This window comes from Epinephelus lanceolatus, chromosome 21, assembly GCF_041903045.1.
Source record: "Epinephelus lanceolatus isolate andai-2023 chromosome 21, ASM4190304v1, whole genome shotgun sequence".
NCBI classification, from domain to species: domain Eukaryota; kingdom Metazoa; phylum Chordata; class Actinopteri; order Perciformes; family Serranidae; genus Epinephelus; species Epinephelus lanceolatus.
The window spans coordinates 1056787-1080479 of NC_135754.1; the positions used below are offsets into that span (position 1 = coordinate 1056787).

At 41.6% G+C, this 23693-nt stretch overlaps 1 protein-coding gene and 1 long non-coding RNA gene across 4 annotated transcripts in view; one reads left to right on the forward strand and one right to left on the reverse strand.

The window, feature by feature from the left end:
- Nucleotides 1–13478, reverse strand: part of LOC144459399 (uncharacterized) — a 67737-nt gene extending 54259 nt beyond the window's left edge. Inside the window, exon 1 of the long non-coding RNA XR_013488377.1 lies at nucleotides 13397–13478. This is a non-coding gene — a long non-coding RNA (uncharacterized LOC144459399). The remainder of the gene's footprint in view (nucleotides 1–13396) is intronic.
- The window catches only part of mpripb (myosin phosphatase Rho interacting protein b), a 163964-nt gene that overhangs the window by 44090 nt on the left and 96181 nt on the right, over nucleotides 1–23693 (forward strand). For all 3 annotated transcript variants that reach the window (XM_033611704.2, XM_033611705.2, XM_033611706.2), the window contains exons 4-7: nucleotides 7410–7561; nucleotides 9849–9933; nucleotides 20596–20767; nucleotides 22615–23053. In XM_033611704.2, coding sequence (XP_033467595.1) covers nucleotides 7410–7561; nucleotides 9849–9933; nucleotides 20596–20767; nucleotides 22615–23053 — 848 coding nt within the window. The remainder of the gene's footprint in view (nucleotides 1–7409; nucleotides 7562–9848; nucleotides 9934–20595; nucleotides 20768–22614; nucleotides 23054–23693) is intronic.

Genomic DNA, 23693 nt, shown 5'->3' on the forward strand with positions numbered 1-23693 from the left:
AAATAGGGTGAGACCACCCTGAAAGCTCTAAGGTTAAAAGGTCACTGACCATGGGAACATTTTGAAGGAGGGGTGGGGAGGGGTACACTTTCTCCTGTCCTACATCATACTTTAGAAAATTACAAGCAGTTCTGTCACTCATGATTATTTCAGAAAGTTGAATTTACTGTTAGTGATTTTCCATCATGGCAGTGTTAGAAGAAGCTAGACTGGCACTTCCTGTCAGCAAAGAGCTTTGATGTAGGGTGCTTTTTCAAGGCACATGTACCATATGAAATTGCAGTCTCGTCTCTGGAGTTAGCTCAGCCTGTAAAAACCTCCTGGAAGATTTAACATGAATGGAGTTGGTGTACTCCACTTAAATTCTAAAGCTGGCTGATGTTTTTTTCATCCCATTTTCACAGGATTTGGAAAGTATACTATTGGGCATGGGCTGGAGTAAAACATTAGGATTTTAGTATGTGGTGAATATGTTATAGACATGTACGTTTTTAGTATAAAGCATTTAACTTGTCAGTCTGCTGTGGGTTGTGTTGTCTTTGTTTAGTTCAGCGTCTTGGTGTGTTTTATGGCCCCTTGTGTCATGTCAGCAAGAGTGACTGAAATCTCAAGAGTCTGTGAAAAAGTTGTTTATTGTAAAAAATATCCCTTTGGAAAGCTAAAAATAGTCAGCCCCATGGAAGGCAAACACAATTGGAGTATAAGGAATTGGCCCAGTTGCATAGAACCAATGACAATTAATTTGCCTTTGAATGGTAGCCTTGGCAAATCTCAGTGTCCTTTGTTTGGTGCCGATAGCAGTGAGCAATTTTAAGCAACATCTTGCTTTCATACTCCGTAGGATGAGCTGGCTTCGCCTAACAGCAACAAATAACACAAAAAACTCACCTTTTGGCACTGTGAATGTCACTTGATCTCTGCTTAAGTCAGACTCCTTAAATGTGCACATATACTTGGCCAGTAAAGCAGGATCTGATTCAGATTCGCTTCATCTCTGCTTGGTCTCCTAAACCCCGTTTCCACCAAACACTTTCAGTTTGGTACCTTTAGAACCAAAGACATGGGACATGGACCCCCCCCCCCCAACCCACACACACACACACACACACAAAAATACATAAAAGAAAAAAACAATGGAAAGTGCAACAGTGCTACAAGGTATTAAAAGCCTTTAAACATAGATAAAATACATTAAAACAGAATAAATAAACCTAAAAAAGGATAGCTCTAAAGCCATTCTAAAAAGGTAGGTCTTCAGCTTAGATTTAAAAAGGCCGAGATCACTAGTGGTGCGAATGTCGGGGGGAGCTTGTTCCACAATCTTGGAGCAGCAACAGCGAAAGAATGGTCACCCCATTTTTTGTATCGTGACCTTGGGACTTCTAACAGAAGCTGACCGGATGAATGCAGGGCCCTGCCACTATCACGGATAGTTAAAATCTCTGGCAGGTAGGGAGGAGCCAGGCTGTTAATGGCATTAAAAACAAACAACAGAAGTTTAAAATCTATCCTACAATGAACTGGAAGCCAGTAGAGTGACGACAGCACAGGAGTGATGTGTTCACGTCTGGGTGTGTTTGTTAAAAATCAGGCCGCAGCATTCTGTACAAGTTGAAGTCGTGAAAGGGTAGACTGGCTGAGGCCGACATAAATGGCATTACAGTAATCTAATCTTGAGCTGATGAATGCATGAATTGCCTTCTCAAGGTCCTGACGATTGAGAAAAGGCTTCACTTTGGCCAAGACACAGAGCTGGAAAAAGCTTGTTCTGACAACAGAACTAATCTGCTTATCGAATTTTAAACCGCTAGTCCATACCCTTTGGTAGCTTTGTCACCTTCTACCTATGCCAATCCTCAATGCCTATGTGCAGTTTCACATAGATTGACCACGTCAGTGAGTTGAAAAACATGGGACAGACAGAATGACTTACTGATAGAATGACACACTGACAGTTTCTGTGATTATGTACAGCATACCATACCATGACTTAGTCATACCAAAAATTAGAGAAAAAAACCCAAACATTCGGCCACAGGGGGAACCACGGCGATCGGTTGCATTTTAGCCATTTTTAAGCATTTTTCTGTTGTTATAGCGCCACCCAGTTGTACAGTTGTCCTGTTTTACATATCTACCAAGTTAAGTAAAAATCGATATGGCAGTTAGGCCTACATAAGAAATTAGCTCTCTAGCGCCCCCATTTTGTTTTATCAGGTCAATAATGGAGGGGTCCCCTCAGATTATGTGTGGTCATATGCCTACAAAGTTGCATGGTGATCGGTAAAACCCTTGAGATGTTATACACCTTTATGTGATGAGCCATGCCCTCCACAATATTCATTGCCTTATAGAAGCTCAGTTTTAGTAAGTTTTCCAACTTTTGCCAAAAGGGAACTTTAGATAATGGTCCCTAGATTATGTTCACCGAGTTTCATGCAGATCGGTCAAGAGATCGATTTTGAGTGTTTTTCAAAATATTTGAAATGGCAGAAAATCTATATAACCGGAAGTTATGGGTTCTTAAGTCAATGAGGAGAGGCATCTCTGTGCAAAGTTTCATGTCTCTACGACATATGGGGCATGAGATATGCCCATTCAAAGTATGCAATTTCAATCGGTTGCTATAGCGCCCCCCCTTTGGCCAATTGATGTAACATTGTTTCATTCGTATCCTCCCATGACCCTCTACCACTGTGCCAAATTTCACATGGATTGACCAAGTCAGTGAGGAGAAAAATGTGGAACAGACACACAGAGAGACACACCCACAGACAGAGTTTTCGTCATTATATAGTAAGATTGTCAAATGTTACACCAAGATTTTTTACAAGTGGTTTAAAAAAGGGGGCGAGAGTGCTACAGGTTGTTGCACTAACATCCAACATAGGTGAAGTGCCAAACAAAATACATTCAGTTTTGCTGTCGTTCAGGTGCAGAAAGTTTCGTGCCAGCCACTGCTTTACATCACTAATACAATCCATTAACTTATGAAATGCAGTGCTTTCATTGGGTTTCATGGGCAAATAAATCTGTAAATGATCTGCATAAAGATGGAAAGACAGTCACGTTGTCAACTTATGCATTGAGTACCATTACAAGTAAACATTCCACCTTAAAGGCTCTCTAAGTCTTCCTAAGCTTGAAAAGTTTTTGTCACATGCAGCAAACATCTCCTCACGATCCGCTAGCTATATGTCCTCTGAATATGCTGTGAAAAAGTTCGGTCTCTGTAGGCAACCCAGGCTCTGCAAATGGCAACAAAAACACTTCACTTCTGTTTATGTTCAACAATGTTATCAAACACAATGGAGCTAGCTCGCCTTTTAGCCTCATTGTAGCCTGTAGCTCTAACTGCCTCTCTGGGCACCACGTTCACGTGTACATGCTTGCCCAAGACAGTGAGACATGGGCACCACGTTTATGTGTGTGTGCTTGATTTCGCTGGTCTCGTGCTGGCTGGTTGGTGCAGCCTGGACCAAAATGTTTTTGTTGCCATTTGCGGAGCCTGGGCTGCCTACAGAGACTGGACTTTTTCACAGCATATTCAGAGGACATGTAGCTAGCGGATCGTGAGGAGATGTTTGCTGTATGTCACAAAAACTTTTCAAGCTTAGGAAGACTTAGAGAGCCTTTAAAAGTTGCAGGCAGTCGGCCCAGTGAATTAAGTTGTTTTTTCTCAGTCTACAGCTGCTGCTAGAGTCAGAAAAAACATCCTATCATTTTGTAGTTATAGTTTACTAATGTATGTAAAACTCTCCACGGTATGAACAGTGGTTACATAAGCCTCAAAACCAGTCACAGCTCTACCCTGAGCAAGAGTGACCGTCCTCTATTGACCAGTCAATGGACTGCACTGTTTCTTGCTCCACCTTATCGTACTAGATCTGTGTGCAAGGTACTCCAACAGAGGGGTGACCAAAAAGTGGGATTGTAAGGAATGCCTCCATTGGTACCATCCACAAGTTTTCACAGTGGAACTGAACTGCCTGGTGGAAACAGGGCTTAGGTGTCAGCCCTGTGATAGTCTGGTGACCTGTCCAGTGTGTACCCTGCCTCCTGCGTAATGTCAGCTGGGATAGGGTCCAGCCCCCCCACGACCCCTAACAGAATGGATAGTCACAGAAATGAATGAATAAAAATGAATACAGTGCCCTCCAGAAGTATTGGAACAGTGAGTCCAATTCGTTTACTTTTGTTGTAGACTGAAAACATTTGGATTTGACATCAAAACATATAAACTTAAAATAGATTAAAGTGAATGAGACTTAATATCTAGTTGCAAATCCTTTGCTTTCAATAACTGCATCAAGCCTGTGACCCATTGACATCACCAAACTTTTGCATTCTTCTTTTGTGATGCTTTTCCAGGCTTTCACCGCAGCCTCTTTCAGTTGTTGTTTGTTTTGGGGGGGTTACTCCCTTCAGTCTCCTCTTCAGCAGGTAAAATGCATGCTCTATTGGGTTTAAGTCTGGAGACTGACTTGGCCAGTCTAAAACCTTCCACTTCTTGCCCCTGATGAACTCCTTTGTTGTTTTGGCAGTGTGTTTTGGGTCGTTATCTTGCTGCATGATGAAGGATCTCCCAATCAGTTTGGTTGCATCTTTCTTTAAATTAGCAGACAAAATGTTTCTGTAGACTTCTGAGTTCATTTTGCTGCTGCCATCATGTGTTACATCATCAATGAAGATGAAAGAGCCCGTCCCAGAAGAAGCAATGCAAGCCCAAGCCATGACATTACCTCCACCGTGTTTCACAGATGAGCTTGTATGTTTGGGATCATGAGCAGATCCTTTCTTTCTCCAAACTTTCGCCTTTCCATCACTTTGGAAAAAGTTAATCTTTGTCTCATCAGTCCATAAAACTTTTTCCCAGAATTTTTGAGGCTCATCTCTGTACCTTTTGGCAAATTCCAGCCTGGCCTTCTTATTCTTCTTGCTAATGAGTGGTTTGCATCTTCTGGTGTAGCCTCTGTACTTTTGTTCATGAAGTCTTCTGCGAACAGTAGATTGTGATACCTTCACTCCTGCCCTCTGGAGGTTGTTGCTGATGTCACTAACAGTTGTTTTAGGGTCTTTCTTTACAGCTCTCACAATGTTTCTGTCATCAACTGCTGATGTTTTCCTTGGTCTACCTGTTCGACGTCTGTTGCTTAGTACACCAGTGGTTTCTTTCTTCTTCAGGACATTCCAAATGGTTGTACTGGCTATGGCCAATGTTTGTGCAATGGCTCTGATTGATTGTCCATCTTCTCTCAGATTCACAATTGCTTCTTTTTCACCCATAGACAGCTCTCTGGTTTTCATGTTGGTTCCACCTCTAAATGCAGTCTGCACAGGCAAAACCTATCGTACCCAATCTGAAACTGAGCTCAGACATTCATTGTTTGTATTTATTGTTTGAATAATCAATGTAATTGGGAGACACCTGGGCAACAAAACACACCTGTCAGTCACATGTTCCAATACTTTTGCTCTCATGAAAAATGGGTGGGTTCAAACAAAAGGTGCTATCTTCTAAGTTGTGTATCAGATCCAGATGTAAATACCTGGAAATAAAAGCTGAAATGTTGATCTCTGGTCCCATATTCATCCTTTGATGTCAAACCCAAATATTTTCAGTCTACAACAAAAATAAAGGAATTGGCCTCATTGTTCCAATACTTTTGGAGGGCACTGTACATTTTTATTTTTTTATTTTATGCCCAAAGAGAACTAAAAACACTTAGGAACAAATCTTGAATTAGGTATTCATAATTCATGCATGAAAGGGTTAATATTTAACAGCATGTGCAAAAATACTTTTACCTTTTCATCTCTTTAATGCTTTTGGGGATACGTAAAAAGAAATTGTTAACCCCATTAAACACTTAGGAGCTCAAGATTTTACAGTGTATCTCCTCTTACTATGTTTAAACCAAAAACTCCACGCTCCACTGTAACACTGTCACCACTTGTAAGAGTTTTATACAGATTTTTGGAATTCCTTCTAGTTTTCAAGATTTTTATTTTCCATACTCTTAATTTATCCTTTATGTAGTTTCCTACAACTAATGAGATACGAACACCATTCCAACCTCGATCACTATCTTTTAGTTCAGTTTGGACAGTAAGAAGTGGTGGAGTCTATTTGTGCCTTCTAAAAAAGTGCAGGGGGCTTGACTTCTGTGCCCTCCTGTCAATGCAACCCCTGCCTGTAGCCGATGATGTACTATATGTAGTCTCTGTACTGCATGTATGTTACAAATCTCATCTTACCAAATATTATTATGATGTATGTGGCCACATTTCATCAGTGCAGAATTCCATACAGTTCCACACTGCTGCTTATCCTAAAATAAGATTGCTTTTTTCTAGTGGAGGAAATAGTTCCACAGCCTCAACACAGTGTTGTTGCCATATTTGGTAGCTCCGGGGGGCTTTACAGGCAGATCTTAATAAAGCTGAATCTGTGTTCAGTGTCCGTAAAAGGAGCTGTAAAGAGAGCCAGCACCTGTTTCACATCTGTAGCAGCAAAGCCTGATAACAGAGCCGAGGTTTCAAAGCAGACATGGTTGGAGAGGAAGTATAGGGGATTTCTTTACTCTGATGTTAATGAGACAATAAGTTATTGGGTTCAAATGACAGTGTGTTTATTATCCTGTCATACAAAACATAGGGAAAACTTCCATCTGTGTATTGTTGAATATGGTTCTCTTACTACCAAGATATTTCGGTGTTAGAAGTGAAGTGCGTCTGTTGTAGCTGCTTTACAAAGCAGACCCAGTCCTACATTCTTCACTGATCACACACAAAGCAGCTTTAGTCCGGCATCCCTTTGCTGTCATCTCCCCTTTTCCCTCAGTATGTGCTATTACTGAAAGGATTTGCCTAGTCACCATGGTGATTTGGTGATAACAGCAGAGTGTCCATACAGTACAGGCCTGATGTGCTCTGAAATCTGCCCCTTGAAAAGACAGGCTGATGAGGAATGAGGGATTGGAAGAGACTTAGGAGGAAACCTGCTAAGCCACATCTGTGAAACACTGCAGCACTGTGGCATGTTTTCCCTCACATCTTCTCTGTTTGAGTTTTAAACTATTTGAAATGTGATATCGATGATAATAGTGTTTGGTCGGGCAGTTAAGCATTCGATGTTAAAAAAAACAAGTAAGTGAATGGACATAGATGAAAACAAACCAGTGACTCAAGCATCCCATTCCAGTTTCTTGTCTTTTGTAATATTTTGCTCTGTACATTCTTACTGTTGTAAAACTTGTTGAATTCTGTGTAAACTGCTCCGCAGGTGTGCCATTATTTATTTTGCTATATTCACTTGTCTGCTCCAGCGTTCCAGTTTTCATTTAATCCAAAGGTTAAATCATATAGTCTAATACAATGGCTAATATTTCATGTTGTTTCTCCTCTAGCCAAGCACACTGCCTCAGGGCACAGTGAATATGAACCTCTGTACGGATGTAATAGACGCCGAGCCCAAGACGGGTCAGAAGAACTCCCTGTGCATCATCACCCCGGACCAGGAGTACTTCATCAGAGGAGAGAATAAAGAGATCATCAATGGGTCAGTTGTCTTGATGGGACTGTTGATGGGATGGTTAGAATAAGATGTGCACACAAATGCAGGGTTTCCCAAAAACTGGGCCGGTCCACATGTCCTGGAAGATTTGAATGTCCCAGACAGACCGGAGAAATTCCACTGAGATATTATCTGTGCTAAGACAAAGTCACTTTGATTGCATTGTTTTCTACTGGAATGCTCTAACTGGCCGCGAGTGACACAGTGCTACTGTTTGAGCTGAAATTATGTTGGACACCCTGTTTCTATTTGCTTCTGTCGCTCACTTTGAAACATCCACAATGGATGAGAAACAGCTGATGCATGAAATTATTTATAGAATACCTCCTCATTTCACTACAAAACCAGTGGAAAGGTGGCAGCTGGCTGGAGGGAGCTAACAGTTTGTGCGTTTCTGCTTTTAAAAGTAAAAGCACAGGGAGACAGCCATGTACTCCCCCATCTGTTATGTGGTTAAGTCTGCAGGCGAGAGCACAGCTGATGGATAGCCTACATGGTTTGTTTACATGAGGCGTACATATTCACAGCATTATTCTTATTTGAGAGGCTTAATAATGTTGGACTTAAATAGGGCTGTAGTCTCCTGGTCGGCTAGTCGATTATTTGGTCGCTATGCTCTCATCTGACCAAATTCTCATTAGTCGAATAATCGCCGTGTTACTTTCGTAAGGAGAAAAGTGCTACATCAACAGCTTTCCAGGATTAATCCATTATTTCCTGTAGCGGGGGGACAGGTTAAGTTACCTGTGACAGAAAGTTGAACTTGCCCACCCTCACCAGACCTCCTGTCTGTTTCTGTAAGCTGAAACCACACACAAGACTTAAAGGGATAGTGCACCCAAAAATGAAAATTCAGCCATTATCTACTCACCCATATGCCGAGTGAGGCTCTGGTGACGTTTTAGAGTCCTCACAACACTTGCGGAGATCCAAGGGGAGAGTGGGTAGCAGCACAACTGCACACCTAATGGCTGACGGCGACCCAGATTAAAACGTCCAAGAACACAGAATTTAAAACACAAAATGTCTCCATACTGCTCGTCCGTAGTAATCCAAATGTCCTGAAGCCCCGACATAAAAAGTTGTTTGGAAAAACATCATTTAAACTCTGTTTTTAGCCTCATTGTCACCTGCAAGCGCACACACACGTCAGCGCAGTGTACACAGAAGCAGTTTGAGCTACAGGCTACAATGAGGCTAAAAACAGAGTTTAAATGACGTTTTTCCAAACAATTTTTTATGTCGGGGCTTCAGGACATTTGGATCACTACGGACGAGCAGTATGGAGATATTTTGTGTTTTAAATTCTGTGCTCTTGGATGTTTTAATCTGGGTCGCCGTCAGCCATTAGGTGTGCAGTTGTGCTGCTACCCACTCTCCCCTTGGATTTCCGCAAGTGTTGTGAGAACTCTAAAACTTCCCCAGAGCCTCACTCGGCATATGGGTGAGTAGATAATGGCTGAATTTTCATTTTTGGGTGCACTATCCCTTTAAGTTTTGTGTGTGATTTATCCTTCAGGATTTATCCTGGCTTCTTATGAACAGAGGAAACCTCCGCTCGTCGCTAGGCTAATTTATACAATGTAAAATGCCATAGGCTGGCACTAATAACGTTAGTATGTTGTATTTGCTTGGGAAACGTGTTTAGTATAAGACAATTGTTTTGTCGGTGAATGTTGTGAGTTGTAATGGAGCCAAATTATGTGCTGTTACCTTTGTTAGATGCTGCTGTTGTCCCTGGTTTTATATGAGAAGAGGAAAAGATCACTAGACGCTAGGCTAACTTATACAATGTAAAACGCTATAGACTTGTGCTAATAACTTTAGCATGTTATATTGGTGGGGGAAATGTGTCCAGATAAAGACAAGTGTTTGTCAGTTCTGCGATTTATAGTGAAGCCAGTTTGCGTACTTGTGTTTGAATTTGTCTCTATTAAGCCATATTTAATGTGTGTTTTGAATCAGCTATATAAATAAAGTTTGATTTGAACTAAACTTTACAGCACTTAACACAGTCCTCCACCGCCGACTAGTGTTTTGGAGGTGTAACTGCAGAGTGACAGACACACCACCGCAGAAGTAAAAATAACGTGCAGATTTTTTTTTCCCCATGACTAATTGATTAGTTGAAGATTATGTGCGACTTTAGTTGACCAAGATTTTCTTTGGTTGACTACAGCCCTAGACTTAAATGAATTTGTCAAGTCGAAAACTGATAATTACCAGTTTTTGTAAAACCTGAAATGTCAGAAACACTCACCTCTCTCCCCAGGTGGAGTGAACAGCTGGTGGTATACCCCCGAACCAACAAACAAAACCAGAAAAAGAAACGCAAAGTGGAGCCGGCAACCTCTCAGGTAATACTCCTTACACAGTACACGTAAGCCCCGTTTCCACCAAACACTTCCAGTACGGTACCTTTGAAACCAAAAGTACCCTTCCGACATGGTACCTAGAAGAGGTCGACCGATCAGGATTTTTGATTGGCCAATGCCGATGCCGATGTTTTGCCGTCAGCCTCAGCCGATGACCGATATGTACTGCTGATTTTTTGGAGCTGATATTTGGGGCCGATATTGTTTTTTCTCCCTCATGCAAATAGCATGACAGAAATGTCACAATAATAACAATGAGGGGTACACAATTGTCAATTTTAGAAAAAAATAACAAAAAATTTATTGAACACAAACACAACACACAAGTCTCTCTCCTTTTAAACCGTAAGCCTATTTTATAAAAATTGCATACCCATAATGAAATTAAATATCTCTGCAACCACAAGGTCTATTTGAATACTTTTGGTGTCATAGTAAAGGGAACACTTGTGAGATTTGTGAAGATGTGTAAATATCAGTATATGTGTTATATGTGAAGAGTAAATGAAGATGGCACACAGCACAAATGAAACATTTTGAGGTTCGCCTAAAAAAAATGCATTTTCATGATGAATATCCCTTTGGAATGATGCAGCTGCAGCTCTAAACCTCTATCAAATCATAGTACAATATGTGAACATTTACTCTGCAAAGGTTGATTCGGATAAAGTGAAGCAGAAGAATATTTAGTAAAGGTTTTAGTACAGAAAATTCAGACGAGCTCTCCAAAATTGCACCATGTTTGCATGTGATTTTTGTCATGTACAATCCTATATCTTTCATTTTTTTGTTTCTGGAAATCCCTAATGATGTTTAGGATATACACATACAACTGTCTGTTTCGTTTTTATCATCTATTTCCCACTACAAACTGACCAATACATACCTACGTCATTTGAAACTGATTTTCTATTCTGAGCTTTGGAGGCCCGTTTCTCCATGACGGCTTGGTCGATTTGAGTGATTGACACCTCGTTTGATTCGTTCGAGCCAATAGAATGACGCTATACCCACCAAAACGAGATTGACAGCACTGTAAGCTAATCAGAGTCAGCAGAACGCGTTGTGGGGAGATGTCTGCTGCTGTGAGCGGCCATTGTTATGCTTAGCCCCGGAACTTCCGGCCGTCAAGTTTTCCGCCCCGATTCATTTGAATGACATGTCGGTCAACGGGAATGAAGCGTGATTTAACAGTAGAATGAGCTTTTTGATGTGCAACATCACTATATTCTTCACACTGTATTTATATATATGTATATATATATGTATATATATATATATATATATATATATATATATATATATATACACACATATATATTAGGGTTGGGTCGGTTCTCGGTAATACCAATTTGGTTCGATACTCCGTCTTGGACCAGGTTTTTTTTTTTTTTTTGAGACCGACCGGACCACATATGTCATACTGGACTCCGCGGGGTCCGCCCGGACTAAAACACATTTATTATCTATATTATTGCAATAGATAGAAGAGGGACAGGGATAAACCAGGCAATTAATAGTGGATAGGGTACGGGCGGATTAAAACCAGCAGACTTCTGTGTTATACTGTCCCAAACTATAGGCTTTATTGTGTGTAAAACCACTTTCTACAGGTGGCGGCTGGCTTAACTCGCCAGTAATGTGCTGAGAAAAATGTTTGAAGTCCAAAAAAAGTAATTTATTACAGAAAAAGTCAACAAAACAGGTTTCAAAATTCAAATTATATTTTGTTCAAACGAAATCTTCAATATGACACCTTATCTTACTTACGTTACTTTTCTTTCAGACATTTTTTAAAAGATGTGCACTCCACAGACAGAAAGCACCGCACGGAACGAGGTTTTTGAACGCGCTCGGCTTTCAGTTATAACTGACAGGACTGCAAATATAACACAAGCACTTAAGATGTCATACTTTAAAACAAACTCTTAACTGGCCGGATCAACGAGACCCTCCCCCAGGGTCTAGGCTTGTGGCGCTGGTCCGACCCGGCCCGTATGCAGGGCACTTTACAGCAGCTCCACTTCCCAGAGCCAAACTGTCGCTCGCTCGGATCTTCTTTCTCAGTTCGTGCCCTGCAGTCAAGTCCAGCTGTGTATGATCAGTCCAGAGTCTCTGTCAGATCCACAGGTGAATGCACTGTCTTTGATTACTTGTCGCCATGGCAACCGGTCCGCTCAACCCCAGTTCATTAGCCTACAATATGAATAAATATTGGACGGTGATTTGAAATTCCTCCAACATGGTGCAGGGAAACTATTTTTTGGGTCGACCCAGGAGAGAGAGACTAGGATTTTTTTCCCCTTGATATAAAGCTGCGAGTATCCTATTATTATAACAAATGATCTGATGTATTAGTGTTAAAAATAGTGCCAAGGAAATAAAATAAAACGATAGATCACATGACGTGTTATGCACGCACGTCTGATTAGCAGAGTTAGCATAGCAAGCTAGTTAGCATAGCGATGCTACGTGTCACACGTCCGTAACACAAAGCGTTGTTGCTTCAAGAGCTGATACTTTTGACCCCTGTGATCACATGACGTGTCTACGCACGCACGTCTGATTAGCAGAGTTAGCATAGCGATGCTACGTGTCACACGTCCGTAACACGAAGCGTTGTTGCTTCAAGAGCTGACACTTTTGACCCCTGCGATCACATGACGTGTCAACGCATGCACGTCTAATAACCACACGTCTAGGCGTGTGCAGGCATTGCACGCGCATTGCATGTGTAACAAGTACACGGTGAATGCACGTGCAGTGCACGCGAAGCAAGTACATGGTGATGGTTGCACACGCAATGTACACGTATCAAGTACGCAGTGAATGCACTGTGTGTGTGTTCGCTGATACGTTTCACCCCTCATAGTGTGTGTGTGTCTGTGTGTGTGTGTGTGTACACGTACACGCACACGCACATCGGGGCTGAACTCCACCGTGCGAACAAGCGACCATGTAGAGACAGAAATGACATGCTGTTTAATTTTAGTCATCATGTGCATCGCATAATCGTTTGCATAATCGTGATTTCAGTTTTGACCAAAATAATCGTGATTATGATTTTTTTCCATAATCGAGCAGCCCTACGATCAACCATAAAGAATAGTCACTGAAATGCAGTGTCGCTTTTTTCGACATAACATAACCTTGTTGTAGGCCTATTATGTAGCCTTCCATGCAAAGACAACAGATGAGCAAAGGAAACTTTGTCCAAAGTAGCTGCCCATGCATATTGACAAACTCAATGAGGCTAGCTCTATAACCTAGCTCTAGAATTAGCCTGTGTAGAATCTAGTTCGCTAGATAGCAATACAGTTGCAAGTATATTTAATGACCACTCATTCTGCATTTGCATTTTTCACCTTCAAAGTTCAAGGCAACAATACAGCTAAGTAACCAATTAAAAATACAATTCTCTGAAGGATCAAAACTTAAGCCTTACTGTTCTCTCCCAGGAGCTGTGTTGTTCATTTGGCCACTGTCCAATACTCTGGCTGTATTGATGTGTCGGTCGCAAACGAAACAGCTCCGCTTTGTTTTTTTCTCTTTTTTTCTGTTCAAGCCGCAGGTAATTGGTCAATATGTGTGGTGTCATCTGTGTATGCATTGAGCAGAAGGGGGAGGGGCGGAGGTTACAGACACACAGCACAGGAGGGAGGGAGACAAGAGAGAGAGAAAGAGAGCAGGCTTGTAACCTAGGCACCGAGCGGGGGAGGGGAAAGCATGCATTGCGCGTGTTCTCCAGCAACACTGGGCTGCCTGCGGATATGCATATAATCGGTCGATCTCTAGTACCTACAGGGTTCCTACGCAAGTATGGAATGTATGGAAAGTACAGAAATAAATTTGATCAATTTCAAGGTATTTAAAAGTATGGAAAATGAAAAATAAAGTATGGAAAAATATTTATGTTTCCAGACTATTACCACTGTTCTAAAATACTGTTTTCTAAAATAGAAAATTAGGTATTTTCAAAAATAATTTAATCAATCCGGATCGTGTTTTATGCCGGGCCAAGCACAGTTTGTGTGAGAGCAAACGTCTCAGAAAACATCCCGCCCCTTTTACCTGATTGACAAGTGGTATGTCCAGTCAGCTGCCCCATGATGCTCCTCCAGCCCCCCCAGGTATCGAGTTTCACTCCAACACTGCACCTTTGACAAGAAGATGAGTTTCACGTGGTTCACAATGGGTAGATGCAAGTTTTTGGATGGATGGCTTGACAATACCGTATATAAATACTGGTTGGCCAAGGATTCCCAATTCACACACAGAGCTAGATGCAAGCTTTGTGTGAAAGCGTTTGACATCACCAGCATGGGGGAGAAGGTGATTCTGAGCCGCATGAAAGGAAAAAACACAAACACATCTCATTACTGCATCGCTTACACCCCGAGTCCCAACCTTTTTGCCTCAGCCCAGACATTGAACTTACCTGAGTTTTTATTTGCATGCCATTATGGTACTTGGCTACAATCGCCTATTAAGAATAATTAGATATGATGTGAAATATGATACATTGATATATTTACTCAGATGTCGCATATTCTCTGAAAAAAATAAAAACAAACGCAGAGAAGTCTGGAAATTAGGGTATGGAAAAGTATGGAATTTTGAAATTCCAAATGTGTAGGAACCCTGTACCTAGAAACTCGCGTTTCCACTGCAAATTCTACCCTTAAATGTGGGCGGGGTTATTGTCACCTGTCCAGCGCTCACTGTATTTCCTCATTATTGGTTGCTGTAGCCCAACACTACGTGACCCTTCAAAAAGAAGAAAATTACCTGGTGCTCTCAGGTAAACTCCAGGTAGACGCAAGGTGCTCTTGAGGTTGAATATTAACTGTTCAAAAGAGGAGTAAGCCACTCGGGCTTTCTTCTGGCACACTACGCACCGAGCCTAGGAATAATATTAAAAAGCCTTTATTTAATCGGGCATGTCAGAGTTAAAATACATACGACCAAATGCCAAAAAAAAAACGCCGACCGGTTTCAACCACTAGGTCTTCTTCAGGGCGTGGCAGAGAAAATGTGTGAACCAGAGTGAGAGATTGTGATTTGTTATATAGACCTCTTAACAATGGAGTAATTGGAAACAGGAAAGGGACAATTACATCACCATCAATTCACATCAGGTCGGCTTGCAGAATGTAAACATTAATTAACAACAATATTTTCAGAGATGAACAACAAACAATATATCAGAGTGGACATCATCAACAACAATATATCAGAGGTGAATTTATAAAAAGGGTCTAAAATCTATCTCTTCATTTAGTCCAGGATACATCAAAGCATCGAATTTGAAAATCCAGAATGTCTCTCTTTGTAATAATTTATTGAGTCTGTTTCCTCCTCTGACTGCTCCACGCATTCAATACCTTCCACTTTCAGTAGGCTGTCGTTCTTATTATGAAAATTATTGAAGTGGCGTGCCATAGGATAATCTATATTGTTGGTTTTTATGGCATATTTATGCTCCGCCACTCTGTCTTTTAAGCGTCTTTTTGTGCGCCCAATATAAAAACAGCCACATGGGCAACTTAAACGATAAACTACATATGTGGTGTTGCAGTTGATGAAATGTGTATTTTTATGTGTTTCATTTGTCCTCAAATCAATAAATTCCTTCTGTTGTATGATATTAGAGCAATGATTACAGTTGGTTTGCATACACTTAAAGGTTCCTGTAGGTCTTTTAAGCCAGCTGCCTGCCCTCTTAACTGGGAGATAGGTGTGCATCACTCTGTCTTTAATAGAAGGAGCTCTTTTAAAACAGAAGGTAGGAGGAACTTGGAAAACCTCTTTCAGAGAAGGGGCACTTTTAAGGATGTCCCAATTAGACAAAATAATCTTCTTAATTTGTTGAGCTTGTTGACTGAAATGTGTAACAAAATAATGCGAAGTGCTTCTTTTCTGTCTGTTTGATTGTTGTAGGAGCTGGGGACGTGCAATGGAAGCTGCTTTGGTCTGAGCTGTTGAAATAATAGTCTTGTTATATGATCTATCCAAAAAACATTTGGTCATATGTAGAGACTGTGTATGAAAATCTGAATCCTGATCACATATTCTTCTCAATCTCTGAAATTGGCCGGATGGGATGTTGTATTTGAGGTGGGGTGGATGGAAAGTTCCATAATGCAATAAAGAATTACGGTCAGTGGGTTTCCTAAACAGTGTAGTGTGTAATTTTTCATCATCCCCTTTATAAATGGTTAGATCTAAAAAGTTGATATTTTCTCTAGAGTTTTCCATTGATAATTTTATATTTTTGTTAGTGTTATTAAGATAATGGTAAAAATCCATCAGATCCGTCTGGCTACCCTTAAAGAGAAGAAAAATAACATCAAGAAATCTACAATACATTTTAATGTTTTCACCAAAGTGATGATTAAACACATACTCAGACTCCCAGAGGCCTAAGTAAAGGCAAGCATATTCAGGGGCAAAGCTGGCTCCCATACTGGTACCTTTGCACTGTCTAAACAATCGATCTTGAAACAGAAACACATTATTGTTTAACACTCGTTCAGTAAGTTCTACTATGAAACCTATAGGGGGTGTTAAATCCTCCTTGTCAGAAAGGTAATAGTTAACAGCTCTCAGTCCATCAGAGTGATCAATATTAGTATAAAGTGCTTCAACGTCTAAAGTGACCATAAAGTCCCAATCAACATCCTCAACCTGGCTCAATTTGTTCAACACATCTGTAGTGTCCTTAACATATGAATGTAACTTATGAACGTAAGGTCTTAAATAATAGTCAATAAATTGTGAAGCTGGTTCAGTGAGAGTGCCATTGGCAGCCACTATAGGTCTGCCTGGAGGATTGTCTTTAGGTTCTTTGTGCACCTTAGGTAACATAAAAAAAGTGGCAAGTCTGGGGTGTTCACATGACAAGAAACCGTGTTCCTAGGTATTAATCCAACCACTGTCTCTGGCTCTATTTAAAAGAGCAGTAAGGTCCTCCTTCATGTGCAGGAGAGGATTCATTCTCAGTTCAGTATAATACTGAGTGTTTTGTAGTTGGCGATAGGCTTCTTGGATGTATTTATCATAATGCCACACCACCACAGCCCCGCCCTTATCGGCTCTTTTTATAATAATGTCCCTGTTCTTCTGAAGTTCATTTAAAGGCGCCGTATGTAAGAATGTGGCCAAAACGGTCACTGCACTCAAATTCAAAATACTGCCACGAGTCGTGTCCACCCCCCCTCCCCTACAGATTCGAGGTTGCTGGACAGCAGCACGCTGGAGACTGATTCGTTTGCCCACGGGCGGCTACCGTGGCAGGGCTGCGTCGCCGCGTCTTTGATCTTCGGTTTTCCAGCGGACCGTTCAAGCAAGTCCGGCATCTCTGCCTAACGCTGCTGCCGGGATACAGCGGAGGAGGAGCCGGCTGCTAATGCTATGTACCGGGACACTGCTAATGCTGCTTGCCGTGCTGCTAACGTTTGTCTCTCAAAAAAATCAGACGGGTCGATGACCCACCTGCACATGGGCTACAATGTATGATTGAAAATGAATAACAGTTGAAAGTATTCAAAATGTCACTCCCCGTCTAGCTATGATGCTAGTTAGCCAACTTTGGCTAAAGCTTACCTGTCGAGGAGAAGAGTAGTCACTTTGACATCCGATTTCAAATTCTTCTCCGCTTTCAACCGTCTCCACCGTTCAAAAGCATCTCCTATATAGACCCTCGCTTTGCCTTGAGTTTTGTCTTGGTGTTTTTGGGAATCATAACGAGGCCGTTTGGGTTTAGTCGCACCGTCAGGCATTGTAGCTCAGTCGTTACTGTAACTGATGCTGAGACTCTACTGACTGCGCGACTGGTAGACGGCGGTGGGTGGCGCAACAGGCCAAAACACAAATTCAAAACATAAACATGATTTGCGGATTGTAAAAATTTTTTTTAAATGCGAATATTCTGTTGTAATTTCTGTTGTCGGTGAGATCAGTATATTATATTAACGTTATTCCTTAGTCTCTGTGACATATTAGGATGATTTTATGACTATTTGCTTTAGATTTCTTACATGTAGCTCCTTTAAAGCTGTGCGTTCAGGGGTGGTCAAGTTGTGTTTATGTGGAGGTGGGAGAGGTTTGTCAAACAGTTTTTTAATGTCATAATCAATTTTCTTAGTGAATGCCACCAGGCTCGGATTGTTGCTCAGAGGAAAAAATTGGGACTTAGGTTTGAAAGTCTTTTCTGAAGTGATAAGTGGGGGCTGAGGAGTGTCACCCGGTTGCCTCTGTGAATACCATACTTCAAGGTGCAAATTCCTATAGAAGCTGAACAAATCGATCCTTGTATCAGAGTGGTTGGCATGATAAGTTGGAGCGAAGGATAAACCTTTGGACAGTACCTTGATCTGGTGTGTGGTCAGCTCGATGGGGGAGAGGTTAATCACCGTACTTTGTGTGCCCTGCTCCGCAGGCCCAACAAATTAAGAAGATTATTTTGTCTAATTGGGACATCCTTAAAAGTCCCCCCTCTCTAAAAGAGATTTTTCAAGTTCCTCCTACTTTCTGTTTTAAAAGAGCTCCTTCTATTAAAGACAGAGTGATGTACACCTATCTCCCAGTTAAGAGGGCAGGCAGCTGGCTTAAAAGACCTACAGGAACCTTTAAGTGTATGCAAACCAACTGTAATCATTGCTCTAATATCATACAACAGAAGGAATGTATTGATTTGAGGACAAATGAAACATAAAAATACACATTTCATCAACTGCAACACCACATATGTAGTTTATCGTTTAAGTTGCCCATGTGGCTGTTTTTATATTGGGCGCACAAAAAGACGCTTAAAAGACAGAGTGGCGGAGCATAAATATGCCATAAAAACCAACAATATAGATTATCCTATGGCACGCCACTTCAATAATTTTCATAATAAGAACGACAGCCTACTGAAAGTGGAAGGTATTGAATGCGTGGAGCAGTCAGAGGAGGAAACAGACTCAATAAATTATCACAAAGAGACATTCTGGATTTTCAAATTCGATGCTTTGATGTATCCTGGACTAAATGAAGAGATAGATTTTAGACCCTTTTTATAAATTCATCTCTGATATATTGTTGTTGATGATGTCCACTCTGATATATTGTTTGTTGTTCATCTCTGAAAATATTGTTGTTAATTAATGTTTACATTCTGCAAGCCGACCTGATGTGAATTGATGGTGATGTAATTGTCCCTTTCTTGTTTCCAATTACTCCATTGTTAAGAGGTCTATATAACAAATCACAACCTCTCACTCTGGTTCACACATTTTCTCTGCCACGCCCTGAAGAAGACATGGTGGTTGAAACCTGGTCGGCCTTCTTTTTGGCATTTGGTCGTATGTATTTTAACTCTGACATGCCCGATTAAATAAAGGCTTTTTAATGTTATTCCTAGGCTTGGTGCGTAGTGTGCCAGAAGAAAGCCAGAGTGGCTTACTCCTCTTTTGCTTTTTTACTGAATGAGGATTAGAATATATGCTGTTCACATAACCCGGCCGAAATTAATATATAGATAAAGGCTTGAAGATCCACTCATTACTAAAAGTGTCTGTCATATAAAAACTTAAGCGATGGTCAAAGTTGTCATATGGAATATTTAAGGTGTGTTGACTGAGTCACGTTGTCAGCTCTTGCATTGAGTACAAGTTATTCCACCTTAAAAATCCCGGCAGTCGGCCCAGTGAATTAAAAAAAGATTTTTCTCTGACCTCGGCTGCTGCAAGAGGCAGCAAAACATCCTTATATTTTATAGTTACAGTCTACCAACTCTCCATGATATGAACTGTGGCTTCTGCTTCAAAACCAGCCACAACTCATCCCTGAGCAGAGTGGCCGTCCGCTACTGACTGACCAATCAACGGACTGCAGTGTTCACAGCTCCACCTTTTAGTACCAGATCTTTGTGCCAGGTAACCCAACAGAAGGGGTACCAAAAATGGTAACGGTACAGAAGAGTTCCAGTGGTAGCATCCACAACTTTTCACAGTGGAAACAGGAAAAAAGCTTACTGAACTGAACTTAACTAAACTGAACTGAACCGTACTGTACTGTACCGTACTGCTTGGTGGAAATGGGGCTAAATACTGTTTTTCCACACTGATGTGCTTGCTTGGCTTGGTTTTGGCTGTCTCTGCAAGTCAGGCCAGTGCGGCAGGGATTTGCGTCTCCATTAGAACATGGCTACCTACTTGAAGGTCTGTCTTAATGACTGTTTGTCTTGAGTGATGACATTTAAAAGCAGCAGACCAATCCTCAATATTTTGCTGCGAGCATTTTTCCATCACACAGCAGGGCAGGTAAAAGAAGTAGTTGACTTGTTTTATTGAAGACAAGCTGCTAACAATGTTCTGCTAATTCAGTGACAAATACATTCCATTTCCTAAAGACTCTTCACAATGAAAGTCCCACTCCATTTTGTTATGTAAAAGATTTTATTGTGAAGCAGCAAAATATAAAATGTTAAGTTTTCATCAGTAGTAACTTAACACCACTCAAACTGCTGTTTAAACTAACTGACTCAGTTGGGCCAACAGCTCCAATGCAAAAACCTAAAAGGGTACTTGTCACAGCTCGATGTCATATTGCAGTTTCCTTGTTTTGTTGTTTTTGACTGTTTTATGTGTTCACGTCTAGGAGCCGGGTCCAGCCAAGGTAGCAGTGACCGGCTCTGGTATCCCAGAGGTGGAGAAGGTTCCAGACTCGAGCTCCATCATCTGGCAGGAGGAGCTGAACCAGAGGGAGGCTGAGGGGGGTGCTGTCTGGGCCCCCGCTGACTTGCCTTCAGGATCACCATTCCCCCCTGCAGGTAAGGAAGAATAACATCTGTGTACATCATAGACATGAATAAAAAACTGAGCCAATGTTGTGAATGTTCTACATGTCTGTACTCAGTTGACTATATGTTGGAAAGAATTTTCAAATCATTGCATTCTGTTTTATTTATGTTTTACACAACATCACAACTTTTTTTTGGAAATTGGGTTGTATACTTAAATATACAAATATAAAAAAAACCCCACAGGATTCCCACAGTCATAAAATTCCTGGAAAGTTATGTAATTAACTGTTTTACAGGCCTGAAAATGGTTTGGAATGAGCAGAATATTTTGGAAAAGTTTTGTATTTTACATTGTTATGGCTGTTTTTTTTTTTAAAGTATGTTCAGAATTCTCCCAAAACATGGATGTGGTACCAATTTAAAATGTAGTGCTGTGCTGCCTGACCAGTGAAATTTTACTAGTATACACATTGGCGTATGCAGGTAGTTGGTGGAGGGAATGTCAAACGAGCGTGTAAAGTTAAGCGCTAGCAGTTTGCTTATCTGCCTGGGAAGTGCATGTTCAATAATGTGTGGCTTTAGAACAATAAATATAATACATGGCTCAAGAAAGAGGCAAACCTTACTCATGCTGGATATGGGCTCTGAACCAAAACGTTTGATGGTGGCATGGGGGAAGCAGCTCTTGCCAGCCATCCCAAAGGATAAAAAGCAAGAAGACCACCAAAACACTGCTCAACAGACTGCCAAAAATTGCACATATTTCACACCTGCCATAACTAAGCCAAATGACATCACTTCTTCTACCAGTGCAACAGACATTGATATAGCTGCGAGCCAATGTCAACCTATGCTCAGTGTATCCAATCCTGTATCCAATGATCTTCCCTGCTATTTTAAAGTACTTAGATCAGGTCATTGAAATGGGGCAAAACAGAATGGAAAAGTTATGGAAAGGTTTTGATAATTCAGTGCTAAAAATATGTAGGAACCCTGTAATAAATTAAACCTATTCCAGCTACAACAGTTAAACGCTAACAGTTAGAGTCCTAATAACAGCCAAATCATTTGTGAGTTGGCATCAATAATTGTCTCCCAACTCAGTAGCGAGACATTTCTCCATTATCTGTTTAGGAAGTGGCTGAGATTGTCACTACGATGAGAATGGCTGATCCACCTTAACAACCCATCTTAAGTGGGTCAGGTCAGGTTCCAGTTAGAGATTGACTCCTAAACTGTACACACACTACACTGCTCCATTAACTTCATACTCTGCTGCAGTCACCACAGCCTCAGCGTCTCTCTCTCACATACACACACACACACAAACACACACACACACACGGCTGTGGCTCAGAGGTATAGCGGGTCGTCCCCCAATCAGAAAATCAGCGGTTCCATCCCCGGCTCCTCCAGTCTGCATGTCGAAGTATCCTTGAGCAAGATACCAAACCCCAAGCTCCTGATGATGCTTCGATCGGTGTGTGAGTGTGTTAAAAATTAGCAGGTGGCACCTTGTATGGTAGCCTCGGCCACCAGTGTATGAATGTGTGTGTGTGAATGTGACTCGTAGTAAAAAGCACTTTGAGTGGTCGGAGGACAAGAAAGGCATTATACAAATGTAGGTCCATTTACCATTTACCATTTACACAACAACACAATCTGGCACAGAAATGAAGCACCAGAGTCTGCGCAGTGATTTGTTCTGGTATGTACCGGTCATATAGGAACTGGTGGTACAGAGTTCTGGTACTCAACCCTAAAAAAATGAATTACAGTTAAGGTAATAACAAACATAGTAAAAGTAAAGTTTATGACATTAAGGTCTAAAAGAGTTGAGAGGTTCTGAGGTGTCTTCTGTTTCTCTTGTCTAGGTGACTGTGCACTACAGGGCTCTGACTCCGGCTCAATGAATGGTGATGAGGTGGACCGAGGCAGCATGGCCCTGCATGGCTCTGTGCCCCAGCCCCCCAGCGACCTGCTCTCCCCGACAGGCTCGTGCTCCAGCCTGGGTGGTGTCCCACGCTGTCTCTCCCCAGCACCCAGTGACCCCTTCCCCTCTGGCAGCTCCCTGCTCTCTAATGGCTCCCACATCAGCGGCTCAGTCAGCTCTCTGGACTCAGACGCCAGTGGTAGCACCGTGACCAGCACCGACAGCCACCCGACCAACCAGAAGGGCAGCCACTCCCACAGCCACCACGACACGTCCCGATCCCGAAGGCTGGAAGCAGAGGCAAGAAAGGCTGAGAAGAGGAGCCGTTTTAGGAGCCCTGACAGGCAGGAGAGAGACGCTGTCCTCAGCCCAGAGAGAAGGTCAGTGTCGTCTTCTTCTGTCTGCTACTGTTCCACAACAGTACCCTTAAATGTCCTTTTTACAGATTTATCTTATAATAAACATTCTGCAATTGACCCTTCGCTAAGCCCCACTCCTTTGTGATGTTCTGTCATGCTGTCAGTGCTAGCATGGAGACACACTGTAACTAACTACACTCCTTGAAGAAATATTATAACATTTTTGGAAAAATGAAAAAGCAATTTCAGAGAGAAGCAGACAGAAGACTCTATACTGTATGTTCGAAGAATATAATTTAGGTTGTTAAATTGACTCAGCAGCAAAAACAGGTTAAAAAGATAGATAAGAAGATAGTTAAAAGCTAAAGCCTAGTATACAGATCACATAGTGAAAATGAACCACCACATCAGCTGCCCATGGAGAGAAAAGACAATGAAAATACAGGAAACTTTGCTGGTATTCAACCAGCCGTGTCATCGTAGTGTGTGCAGATGAACAGTGTTTGGCCTTCCCACACGCTGCAGCGCCAGGACCTCCACCGGCTGACGGGTAGGGAGCTCTGGGGGAAGCCAAACACTGTTCATCTGCACACCCCGTTTTCCATCACTATTCCCTGTAGGGCAGGGTGGGTTTTCTTTCACTGTTACCATGAAAAAGAGT